This window comes from Ctenopharyngodon idella, chromosome 2 (assembly GCF_019924925.1).
Source record: "Ctenopharyngodon idella isolate HZGC_01 chromosome 2, HZGC01, whole genome shotgun sequence".
Classification (NCBI taxonomy): Eukaryota; Metazoa; Chordata; class Actinopteri; order Cypriniformes; family Xenocyprididae; genus Ctenopharyngodon; species Ctenopharyngodon idella.
In genome coordinates this window covers 11,453,499-11,467,305 of record NC_067221.1, presented here as the reverse complement: position 1 = coordinate 11,467,305, position 13,807 = coordinate 11,453,499, and the positions used below count along the sequence as shown (strand labels likewise).

General features: G+C 37.6%; 1 protein-coding gene across 2 annotated transcripts in view; it reads left to right on the top strand.

Moving 5' to 3' along the window:
• rbm33b (RNA binding motif protein 33b) overlaps nt 1-13,807 on the top strand; it is a 36,450-nt gene that overhangs the window by 21,071 nt on the left and 1,572 nt on the right. For both annotated transcript variants that reach the window (XM_051875333.1, XM_051875327.1), the window contains exons 8-10: nt 320-568; nt 1,141-1,758; nt 7,195-7,389. In XM_051875333.1, the coding sequence (XP_051731293.1) occupies nt 320-568; nt 1,141-1,758; nt 7,195-7,389 (1,062 nt within the window). The remainder of the gene's footprint in view (nt 1-319; nt 569-1,140; nt 1,759-7,194; nt 7,390-13,807) is intronic.

Sequence of the window (13,807 nt, the reverse complement as noted above, 5' to 3'; positions counted from 1 at the left end):
TTTCTTTGTGGAAACAGTGATGTATTTTTTTCAGGATGCTTAGAACATTCAAAAGAACATTTATTTGAGATTATAAATGTCACTTTTGATCAGTTTAATACATTCTGACCCCAAACTTTTGAACGATAGTGTTGCCAGATTTTACACAATTTTTAGTAAAGGTCCTTTTCCCATTTCTTCACTCATCGTTTTACTACATGTAAAATGTTGATATAACTTTACTGATCCAGGAAGCCTCAGTGGCCTTTTAGTGTAGCTGATCTCTTATTACCAACTGCGGCACATATCCATCTTTAATAACAGCCTCCATCCCACTCAGAAACCTGCTGTGCTGGTAAGAGCTGTTGCCAGGACGGTGCAGAGTGCCAAGCCAATGGCTGTTGCCAGGGGGATGCCCATTCCTGCAAGGCAGCCAGCAAGTGCCAAGTCTAAGATATCTGCCAAAACTCCACCAGCACCACGGATGGTGGGAAGAAATGTGGGTCAGAGGGTCAAGGTGAAGCCCCATACTCCTCCAGCTACTCAAAAACTTCCTGCAAAGTCCCTAAACATGACAAACAACAAAGAGGTCAGTGTGATGTCTGTGACAGTCACAACTTTATTAAATGAAGTCTTAGATATTAGCTGTGTTGTACTGTTTAGTTTTTGAATCGCGTGTTTGAAGGCTTTTGAGTGTCTCTCGTTTTCTCTGGACGTTGATATAAAAGTGTGTGGTAATAGAGCCTTTCACCCCCATGCTCAAGGTCAGGCAATCTGTGTGAAAGCTGTTCATTAGACCAATTATTACCTCTAACAATGCAGTCAGGAGGAAATCAATAGCCACTGTCAGGGCTGTTTCAAAGCCTTGCTCTGAAAATCAATCAGTCCAGCTCCTATCTGCATTCTCCTCCTTCAGTCATGTTCAGACAGCAGACATTTGCCGATATCAGAAAGGATTTTTGTTTGAAAAAATGCTTTAATTATATTTAGCAGAATGTCTGTGCCTAAAGCAATAACAGAACACAAGAGTAGTTGCACCTTATAATGATTTTCTTTTTAATGAAGTGTTCATTAAAAAATGTACTAATAAATGTCCAAGCTTGCTGTGATTATAGCATTAAATTGTTTATTAGCATAACTGGTCTGTTTTGTTATCCTCAGCGTGAGGAGGAGGAGGAGGAGGTGATCTACAGGCAGAGGCTGCAGGAGCAGATGCGACTAAGGGAGCAGGTTATCAAACATAAGGAACGGATGCGATCTATGCGGACCGTAAACAAGAAGCATCTGCTTCTGGAGCGCTTCCAAACTGATAGCTCCACTGGACACTGGAACAACCAAAATCAACAGAAACAGCCGTGCATCCTGAGTTCTTGCCCTCAGAAGGTTACGCACCAGCAGCCCTTCAATAATCCCCCTCGTTGTCTCATTCTGGAGCGCCAGCCAGAATTCCATTCGCTGCCTCCACAGCAGCACCAATACCAGCTTTTAGTACCCACACTTCAGCCGCCATGGCAACGAGCTCCACTGGCTGGAGGAAATCCATCAGGCCTTGCAGCAGAGATGCAGCATAATCAGCCTCATCAGTGGGGCACAGACAGGGTGGTGTTACAGGGGATGGAGCAAATCCCAAACCAGATGAACCAACAGTACAGTAATGACAAGGCCCATGCAGCAGATCGGCAGGCAGTTCGGCAAGGAGGCAAGAGGATGTTAGAGCAGAGAACTTCTGAGGGGCCTGTTCCCAACAAAATGACAATGGTCAGACACTTCAGCCCAGGTGTAAGTACTGTACTTTCCCATGAATACCACCTATAATAGTTTTTGCCTTTATTATGATAGGACAGTAAGCAGATAGGAAGTGAAGTGGGAGAGAGAGAGGCGGATGGGATCAGGAAAGATCGGTGAGCCGGGACTCGAACTCAGGTTGCCCGAAGTGCAACGGCGCTATATGTCGGTGCGCTGCCCACGAGGCTACCGGCACCCACTATAACTGCTACTCTGGAATTCATTTGTCAAAATCTTAAATAACTCCCACAAGTGCTGTGACATGATTCAAGATTCATTGGTTTTATTATAGGCTGTTACAATACAGTTTATTTTGAAGTGTCTGATTACTGATTATTATTGTTTTTATACATTTTATTTATAGGCGCTTTACGTGACATTCAAGGACGCCTTACAAACATGATAAAACAATCAACATTAAAAAAACAGATGATCCTCATTATAGCCTGGACAGACCTGATACAAATACAATCACATAAAAGCTTGCCTAAAAAAGACAAGATTTAAAAACAAGAAGACTTTCACTATTTCGCACATCCAGTGGAAGCAAGTTCCATAAATAGGGAGCTGCATGAGTAAATGCTCGGGACCCCATAGAAGTTGTGCGAGTTCGAGGGAGAGCAAGAGTGAGTGCAGTACGGGTACAAGTAGGGGTGTAGATGTGAAGATGTTCAGATAAGTATGAAGAGGCAAGATTACTGAGTGCCTTGTAAGTAAGGAGTAGGATTTTAAAATCAATACAGTATTTAACTGGGAGCCTATGCAAGTGTTGTAATATATGAGTAATATGTTCAGTTACTGGAGTTCTGCAAATAATTCATGCAGCTGAATTTTGTACTAACTGAAGATTGTTTAGAAGCTTTGAAGGAAGGCCGTTGAAAAGAGCGTTACAATAATCAGTATGTGAAGTCACTAAAGGTTGCACAAGAATAGCAGTGCTCCTCACTGAGAGAGCAGGACGAAGTCGACTAATATTACGTATGTGAAAATATGCAGATCAAGTGACAATGTTTGTATGAACTTCAAATGATAAGAGGTAGAGGTAGAAGATAAATAACAAGTCATTGGAGATCTTAACTAATTCAGCCTCAACACTATGTTATGAATGGAAACCAGATTGAAATTGTTCATGTAAACTATTATCAGAAAGATGATCCTGGACCTGGGCTGCAACAATTCTATCCATTATTTTAGAAAGAAATGGTTGATTTGAAATGGGGCGAAAATGATCAGTTACTTGAATCGGTCCCCGGTTTCTTAAGTATAAGAGTTATCACAGCAGTTTTGAGTGAAGAAGAAACCGTACCAGAGACAAGAGTGAATAATATCAGTAAATAGAGAAGTTGAACAGGCTGTAACTAAGTACGTTGGAATAGGACAATTGCCAGATTTTAGATTACAGACTATTTCTTCTGTGTTTTGAAGTTTGAAAGTGGAAAGAAATTAGAGGTTGATCAGAACTAGAATTAAAAGGACGAGAGTCTAGATTTGATACAGACATTTGCTGATGAAGGTTTTCTATTTTTCTATTAAAAAAGGATATAAAAGCTTCACAAAGAGCAGTAGAGTACAGATGACAAGGAAAATAATCAGTTGGCTTTAAAGGGATGACCCAAAAATTTAAATTCTGTCATCATTTACTCACCCTCAGGTGGTTTCAAAACTGTGTACATTTCTTTGTTCTGTTGAACACAAAGGAAGATATTTTGAATTTAGAGATTTCCCTTTTATTATTCCTCATTACAAAACAATCCCCTTAATTCACCCCATAATATGAATTCCATCTTCTCAATGCAACATCACACAATGTTACACACAACACTCTTCCCTTTCTTTTCCATAACCCGTCCTAAGCGACGAGAGGCACGCGAGCTTTGCGGGCCGATGAAGATAACAGGGTGTCAGTCTTAATAGAGGTTGTGGTGGGGGGGATGTCTTTGCGGAGAAATGTCTGCAGACAGCTGAATCGATGAGGTTGCATTTGACAGAGTGGTGCGGGCCTGCTGAAAGACAGATCAGCAAGATGCTACCCAGGGACATTGTTTTGCTGTCAGTCTCATCCACGCTGACAATGTTATCTCTCTCCCTCTCTCCAGTATCAAGTATCTTTCAGGTGTTCAGAATTGGATGTCACCCCCTGAAGACGTTCAATTAATCTTTGGTGTGTGTTTGCAGGCAAAAAGTGTGTGTGTGTGTGGGCACGTTCTCTTAATACCTGTAAATAGAGAGTTGCTAGTATGGCGGATTTGGATTGAAGAGCTTAGCCACAGATAAGGGAAATTAATTTTTCATCAGGAATAATAGCAGGCGTGCCAACAGGGAACACAAAGCAGGAGTGAAGGCGAGCGGGGAATTTGTCAAGTGTTGTCACCCCGGGATAATACTGCTTAGTCTGTGATTGGTGTAATGGAGGGCTGTGATTTCTGTGGAGGGGATTAATCACTTTACACTGTGCTGAGAGCAGCGGAATACAGATAGCGCTGTTTCACTGCGTAAGGTTGTGCTGCTTTGATTCGGGATGTCCTTGGGACATGTTTATAGCATCAAATGGTCTAAAGTCGTATTCACACTCAATACATCAAAACGGGAGTATCTTCCAGAGTAGTAAACCCCTTTATAGAAGTATCAGTGAGTTTACTGGCTGGTAATGTCTAATTTCCCTGGTCCTTGTACATTCGTAATTTTACCTATTTTGGATTAAAACCTCCATACAATGGAACCTCTAACCATTTGCATTTCTCACCGATGTGCCACTCTGCTCTTCTCTATTGGTCAACTCAAATTGGGCCCTTAAACTTAAGCTTTAAACTTACAACTTTGTCAATGGCTAAAAGGGTTAGTTGTCAGTGGTTAAAGGGTTAGTTCACCCAAAAATTTAAATTCTGTCATTAATTACTCACCCTCATGTCGTTCCACACCCATAAGACCTTCGTTCATCTTCGGAACACAAATTAAGATATTTTTGATAAAATCCGATGGCTCAGTGAGGCCTCTATTGCCAGCAAGATAATTAACACTTTCAGATGTCCATAAAGGTACTAAAAACATATTTAAAACAGTTCATGTGACTTCAGTGGTTCAACCTTAATATTATAAAGTGACGAGAATACTTTTTGTGCATCAAAGAAACAAAATAACGACTTTTCAACAATATCTAGTGATGGCCGATTTCACACTTTATGAATCTTTTGTTTCGAAACAGCTTTATGAATCTTTTGTTTCGAATCAGTGGTTCGGATCACGTATCAAACTGCCAAAGTCACATAAACTATTGAAATTGCGAAACACTTATGACGTAACGAAGGTTCGTTTACTGAAATCATGTGTCTTTGGCGCTCCAAACCACTGATTCCAAACAAGAGATTCGTAAAGCTTTGAAGCTTCATAAAGCAGTGTTTTGAAATCGGCCATCACTAGATATTGTTGAAAAGTCGTTATTTTGTTTTTTTGTGCACAAAAAGTATTCTCGTCTTTATAATATTAAGGTTGAACCACTGTAGTCACATGAACTGTTTTAAATATGTTTTTAGTACCTTTTTGGACATCTGAAAGTGTTTATTATCTTGCTGTCAATGGAGGTCTCACTGAGCCATCGGATTTTATCAAAAATATCTTAATTTGTGTTCCGAAGATGAACGAAGGTCTTACGGGTGTGAAACGACATGAGGGTGTGTAATTAATGACATAATTTTCATTTTTGGGTGAACTAACCCTTTAATGTATCCCACCCAAATCAACTAAATAAATATAAAGCAAAGTTTTTTAATGGAAACTATGTGTTTGTATGGATTCACACGGGGGACGAAAATTCATACGGCAACAAGTTTTTCCTTTGGTTCATATGCAGCTGTTGGCATTTGGTGGCACTAACATGCTTAAACTGTTTTGCATTTAACACCATTGCATGAATAATTCTAATTGGTCGAACACATACACTACCGTTCAGGAGTTTGGGGTCAGTAAGAATTTTTTTTTAAAGAAATGAATACTTTTTTTTTCAGCAAAGATGCATTAAATTAATCAAAAGTGATGGTAAATACATTTCTTAATGTTACAAAAGAAATAAATGATGCTGAAAATTCAGTTTTGTCATCAGGAATAAATTATATCTTTAAATGTATTTTATTTTTATTTTTTTTGATCAATTAAATGCAGCCTTAGTGAGCATAACAGGCTTTCAAAAACACTAAAACTTTTTACTGACCCCAAACTTTTGAATGGTATTCTACTAATTTTTGTAATCAAATTAATTGCATGATATGCCGATTAATTAAATTTGCTATGGAAAAAAGATTCATCCCCAAATTAAATTAATTCAAAGACATTACATTATAGTGGCAGTAAAGTTAAAGTTAATAGTTCATAGTTAATTACTAGTACCTTGCATTTTGTCCCATTCTGTTGCACTCCATGTGTTTTTAAATGTGTCTTGTGTAGGCGGTTGTTTACACATTTTGTATTGACTGCTCTCAGTAGGTGTTGTTTGGCAGTAGTAGAAGCTGAAGAAGAAATTGAAGGCGGTTAATTGCTGTAATTATTTGCAATTTTTTTTTTGTTTTTTTTTTTGTATTTTTATTTTCTGTTCGTGTTTTTTAATTGCACTAAATGAATGCGTTGACAACCCTAATACATTGCCTGATAATACCACAGACCATGGACCATGTGGGAAAAATCAATTATGTCCATGTCTGTACTCCTGCAGGAAATGTTGTGATGCTGTCTAACATCATAACATAGTCTGTGGGAGTTCCATTGTTGTACATCACTGTAGGCCAGTTGTTTTGACTGTAGGCCTGGGGATGCCCACGGCTTTCACAGCAGTGTAGTGGTCAGGTGTGACATTGAGCCCCAGCAGCTGAGAGAGGTGTGGAACTTGAAGCAGAGAGAGTCGCAGGGACTCCTGATTTGTTTATGCTCATTAAGCTCTGAGGTGGGAGGTGGGACACTCGGCAGGGCGACAGGAAGGTGGATGTAGCATGGGAAGGTCAGGAAGACACATGGAAGTGGACTAAAAATACACTGAGAGTTCAGGTCCATCCTTAGGCCTGCATGCCAACATTTGTGAGGAAAAGAGGTTCATAAGAGAGAAAGAGATTAATATGTGCATTTATGTAATTGTTTATTTTAGAAATGTTGAATTTCCTCTTAAATGCGTTTTTAAATAGTTTTAGTCAAGTGGAATGTTCAGTTCACATGATGTAATTTGGTCTTTTTGTTGGGGGTTTTCTCTCTCACAATTGAACTTTGGATAAGAACAGAATGGGACAAGCATAATAATATTGGCATACATTATCATAAACTCGTTTTGTGTGAAATGTTAAAGACACTATTTTAAGAATATTTTATAGGTACAGATATGTTTGATTCATTTGATGCATGTGATCTTTTTTAACATTTCTATTTTTGTTGTTGTTGTTGTTTTTGCTACAGACTAGAAATGAGAGTACAAGCTCTGATCTCACGTCACAGATGAGTGAAGAAACCAAAGCAGTGACTGAAAGAAAGGCCAGAATTGTCACCTTCTCAATGCCTGATTCATCTACACCTTCTTTTCTACATCACAGTCTTAAGCTAAACTGTCCGAAACAGGAGAGAGGATCTGGCCCAAACCAGGCCCAGGAAAAGGTAAATCAGGAAAAGTCTTTGTTCTTATCCTGTTGTAAACGTTGGTGAGTGCTGCACTTTATTATTGGTCCTTATTACTTATTTTCCTTAATTCTCTTCAGTATGCCTGTGGAACTTGTTAATCATGTTAATCACTCTGGGAGTTTTAAAGGGGGGGTATAATGCTATTTCATGCATTCTGACTTATTTACACTGTGAAAGAGTTGCATTCTCATGCTAAACATGGCCAAAGTTTCAAAACACGAGTTGGACATACAGTATGACGGAGTATTTCTGTGCCAAATACACTACTTCTGGTTTCGGACCAAGTTTCATAGAGATTTTTTAGATTATGGCACTTTATCAAGTAATAATGGGTGGAATTCCTTGTATGGGCACTTCTCCCTGATAAGCGTGCACGCACACATCACCCAGAGCAAGAGCAAGAGCAAGAGCACGCCCATCAACGCGCTTTGTTCAGGATACGGAAGCCGAGAGATTTTTCAACAATGGCTGTGTCCCAATTCAGGGGCTGGACCCTTCGAAGGCTGCATACATCATCGAGGCAGTTTCATTTAAGAAAAATAACCATTAGATTGCAAAGTAAGAAAGAAATGACAGTATTTTACAACTCACAATGAATACCAGTAAATTTTATTATAGTTACTTTTCTTAAATATGACATCCGTGATGACGTATGCAGCCTTCAAATGCGACCTGCGGAGGACGCAGACTCTGAAATGAGACGCAGCTCCTGTCACCAAAGGAGTGTTTTTGGTTGTGAGGGAAAGATTACCTTTTTCAGCTTCCCAAAGAACCCAGCGTAAAGGGAACAGAGGATGAAGTTTGTTTTTCTGGGGCAGCAACGGAGTTGTGCATGTATGTTTGTTTGTTCCCGGGATTTCAGTGATGAATGCTTTGTAAACAAGTCCCAGTTCGGCGCTGGATGTGCTGATCGTGGGCAGTGAGTAACTGTATCAAATGTCTGTGTTTTGTTGGCAATCGGCGCGCAAGTGCATATAATGTAAACAACACGAAAGTTTTTGTTCCCTTTTTATTTATAATGATGTCACAGCTTGCAGACCATCTCTACGCAAAAGCTGCGTGCGCTCGTGACTCTTTAGCTTTGCCCACATCAGGCACACCTTCAGGAGCTCGGCTTAAGTACATGCTGTGACATTACTCCATGCAAACATCACGTATCTAAATATATTAGTAATATTATTATTATTATTATTATTGTTGTTATTATTATTACAATATAAATTTGAACATAGGTTTTTATTCTTATTTTACTCTGTATACATAGACTTTCATGTAACATTAGATCATGAATTTTTGCCTCAAAAGTCATGGAAATAAGTGGCAAAACTGTGTTTGAACCCTGTTTATATATTTCATGCCATTGTAAAAACACAGCCTCGTTTTCATCCTCATAAAATTCAATAAGGCGCCTACCCCGACTATGGTCTTTGATCACACTGTATGTCCGTCACCTAACAGCCTCAGTGTAAAATTAAATATGGCGTCTAACCTCACAAAGGTCTGTTCTTTTGTTAGTCAATAGAGTAAAAAAAACATTGAGGCATCTTGTCCGTATTGAAACATCAGCAGACGCCAGAAGGGCAAACTAAATTGGTCGTCTCGGCGTGCGCCTGGCGCTCGCTGCAGGTTGTTGTTCAGGGGCGAGGTAGAGTCGGAGAGGGCCAGATGGGCAGTGCCCACTTGGTGCCAGGCAAACAGACGAGCAGTAGAGCGGGAAGAGGGGGGAGAGGATGGGCAAGGCTGCAGACCTGGTGTCAGTTGAAGGGCTTTCTTCATCAACCGCTGGGGTCCATCTGAAAAACCTGCTGATGTCAGTAAGACCCATTCAGGTAGGTCAAATCCCCGCTCCCCTCCCAACTCCACCACTCACTGTCAGGCCCGTCTACTCACCCTGGAAAGCTGATACGATCAGTGCAATTTACTGTGAAACAGCTTAACCCCTTTGTGAAAGTTAGTGTGGTAATGACACGATGTCCTGGTGCAGACATTTCAAATAAAACGATCTTAAATTAACAGGCGGTATCATAAGATTGACACTGCTTTCTTCCACCTGCCCTTGGTGTTTGTCTTCTTGGAAACATCTTCTAGTTCTCATATTTTGAATTGTCTTCTAAAATCTTTCCAGTGATGTTGTCGCAAGTATGTCTGCTGGATATAAATGCTCTTTCATCTCTACCTTAATTTATGTAATTTGTTAAAACTTTAAGTTCAGTTTGTAATACATTAGGTATCATGCACTAACTATTTAATACAGCATTTAATAATCTTGGTTATTGTTGATCTCTGCATACTAAGTATATTAGTTATTATCAGTGTTGGGGGTAACTCGTTACAAGTAACTTGAGTTACATAATCAGATTTTCAAGTAACTAGTAAAGTAACTCATTACTTTTAAATTTACAGTAAAATATCTGAGTTACTTTTTCAAATAAGTAACGCAAGTTACTTTGTTTTCCCATGTATTGACTGACGCCTCTCCTGTCACCATGTTGAGAGAAATCGTGAATAAGTGCAGAGGCGTTGTGTGTAAACATGTCGGTTATTGTAGCACCAGACTAAATGTGAGCATTTACTCATCCCACTTGCACAAAAAGTCAGTATTCCTCAAGATGAATAAAAACAATGAAATGCAATCTCAGAATATTGCACAAACCTGCAATAATTAAATATATTAAATTAAACCAATATACTTTATGTATTTAATCTCACTTTGCCGCTGACTTTCGATGATCTAATTCTATCATACTAATAAGCAAAAATTGCTTTGTAATAAACATCACGTTTGTGATCAGCCTGAAGCTTATTCATTTCACTTTTGGTGTGAAAGGGCCTTTACATTTGCCAAAAATATAACTTTTTTTGTTGTTATTAAAAAACAGCTCAGCCCAGGTGAGAAAAGGTAATGCAAAAGTAACAAAGCACATTACTTTCCATAAAAAGTAACTAAGTAACGCAATTAGTTACTTTTTTTTGGAGTAGTTCAATATTGTAATGCATTACTTTTAAAAGTAGATTTCCCCAACACTAGTTATTATGTGATCAAACATGCATCAACAATGAACAATAGTACACCATCATTCAAAAGTATAGGGTCGGTAAGCTTATAATAATTTTTTTTTTTTTAATTCTCCAATGCAAATAATACAGTACAAACAGTACAATTGTGAAATATTATTACAATTTAAAATATTTCTATTTTAAAATGTCATTTATTCCTATGATGGCAAAGCTGTTTTTTCAGCATAGTGTCATGATCCTTCAGAAATTATTCTTATATGCGAATTATATATTGAGCATTTCCTATTATTATTAATGTTGAAAACAAGTGTACTGTTTTTGTGGAAACAGTTTTGTGGATTCTTTGATTAGAAAGTTCAAAAGAAAAACATTTATTCAAAATAAAAATCTTTTGCGACATTATGAACGTCTGATAATTTGATTAATTTCATGCATCCTTGCTGAATAACTATTCATTTGTAAAAACAAAAAAACAAAACAAACAAAAAAAAAAAACTTACAGGCCCCAAACTTTTGAATGGTGGTGTATATTTATACATTTTAATTACCCTTTATTAATAAATGCTGATATTATTGTTCATTGTTATTTCATGATGCCTAATGTATTAGCTAATGTTAACGAATTTAACCTTAATATAGTGTTACTGTTAAGTGTTTTTTGTCCATGCCTTAATTTAAAACCATCATTTAAATCATGAACTATTAAATTAATCATTATTACTTCCAATTATCATACAAGAAACCTAAATGAAGCAGTGAGTTACAGCAGGCGAGGAAAGACAGAGGTACTTTGAAGAGGCGGTCAATGTGGCCACACATCAGATTAACAGAAACTCGAAAGACGCAGCGACAGAAACAATGCCACTATCAGAAAGAAACAATAATACATTTTTAAAAAGAAAGTTAATTTGAAGAATGTCTGATAAAGTCTCTCGTTTGACCTAACAGTATGTGGTATCTTCTCTGTTGGTTCTCATTACTGACATCTACTTTATCTGCTTTGAGAGTAGAATATGTTTTTGGCTTTGATATGTAATTACTTGTAATGCACAAGCCCCTCAGATGACTGAGCAGGAAGTAGGAAGCTCTGAGGATGAAGTATTCCCCCATAGTTCCCATCCTTACTGCAGCCAATCACCTGCTGTTGCCTGGTCTGTTGATGTGCCTGTCTGCACAGTATGACTCTATCCCTGGTGTACGCGGATCTAAAGGCTTGACGGGGTTGAGAGGCGTTCGGCTGTCATGTCGTGCATTACTGCACAGAGAGTGAGAGGTGATTGTTCATTCGCTGACACAGAGGCATCATAGCACTGCCTTGAGCAACACTTGCATGGCAGTCATCTGAATCACGGCTTTTATGTGTTTTGCTCCGTGTGTATTTGAGTAGGTGTGTTTTCTTCTTACAGATTAAAATTTTTTTCCTTGTGGCTGTCACAATGCATTATATTTGGTTAGCTGATAAACTAATTGGCTGTTAATTTAATTCAATAAAAATATAATTATAAATTGAGGATTAAGAAATTAGTTTTGAATAAAAGTAGAAATTGCATGATCATTTATTATCGTGGTGTTATTACGTAAGATGTTAATCCTTTCATTACTAGGATTAGTGTTCATTGTGTTCTTTTTCACTTATCTTAACATTTTGTGATTGGAATAGTCTTGGTGAGATATGAAGGCATATTTTAAGCATCTTAAATCTGAATTCCTGAGGCTGCTCATCCTAGTTAATTTGATAATTTCATAAAAGTCCACTAGAGGGCAGTCTTAGTCGACTTGTTGAGCTTTAGGTAAGGCTCAGAAAGGTCAGGAGGGACAATTTGCTATGCTAGTTATACTTTTGAAATTTTATGGGTGTGGATATTTGATGGATTACTTTAAAACAATTATGTCCTTTTCATAAAGTCAGTTTTGAATCTGCTCAAAAAAGCAATGATTGTATTTTAAATTATTTGTTCATTGTAAAATGTTTAAGTGATTAAATCAATTTTAAAGATTTTTTTTACAGTGTTGGGCTCGTTACTCAAAAAAAAAAAAAGAATTTATTGTTACTAGTTGCTCCTTTCAAAAGTAATATATTACTTATTACTTTCTGGCGGCAGTAATTAGTTACACTACTAGTTATATTACTTTTCCTTCATGCCCCACAGAAGTTGTAATTGTGTATCTTCCCCATAAAATTCTTCTAAAATGTTACTAACAACATATTTATGCCTCATCATTTGACAACAATCCACACTGGATCGCAGTCAGAATTTATTACAAACCCTCAATGGTGATTGATAGTGACTCTTAAAGGATTAGTTCACTTTCAAATTAAAATTTCCTGATAAAGTGCTTTAAATGATACAAGATGAGGAATAAGAGTCTTATCTAGCAAAACGATCTGTCATTTTCTAAAAAAAAAAAAAAAAAAAAATGTATATGCTTTATAAACACACATGATCGCCTTGCAAGTGCTTCCGCCAGACCGCCTTCTGTATTCTTCAAAAAACGTATGCTGTATGTCCTACACCTTCCCTATTCTACTTACGGAACTAACACGGCACCAAATTCGTTTTTGCGTAATTTGAATACGGAAGGTGGTCTGGCGGAAGCTAGATATTTGACTTCATAACTTGTTTAAATATGGATTTTTTTTTTATTTTTTATACAAGCTTTAGAAGGCCTTTATTAACCCTCTGGAGCCGTGTGGAGTATGTTTATGATGGATGGATGTGGATGGAAGCTTTCTTCAGCTCATACTCATGGGTCCCATTCACTGCCATTATAAAGCACAGATGCGTCAGGATATTTATTAATATTTCTTCGATTATGTTCATCAGAAAGAAGAAAGTCATATACACCTAGGATGGCTTGAGGGTGAGAAAATCTTGGGCTAATTTTCATTTGAAAGTGAACTAACCCTTTAAGTAAAAGTGTTGTATTAATCTCATTAATTGTCATGTGAATGTTTGTAAGAAAATGTTTCATTTTCCAAAAACATTTTTAATTTTAGTAATATAATCTATATCAGGATCAGGGATATGAGTGGGCGAGCCATGTAATACCAGAAAAGTAATGCCACAATTTGCATGATGCCACAACTTACACAACGGTGTTCAGATCATCTTTTGTCCTGACAAAATATGAAATGGCAATATTTCCATACTCTGAATGTAAGCTTTTCCATATTCCAAGCTTGCCTGCTGCACTGGCGACTTAATGTGCCTGTGTGAGTCGTGAAAATTATGAAAATAAATCTAGGAATTATTGGATTGTTTGATTTCAAATCAGTAGGGGTCGAGGCATCAAACGTAACTAAGTAATGAGCTGTTTTATGGATGGTAACTGTAATATTATTACTGAAATCTTATTCGTTACACTACTAGTTACC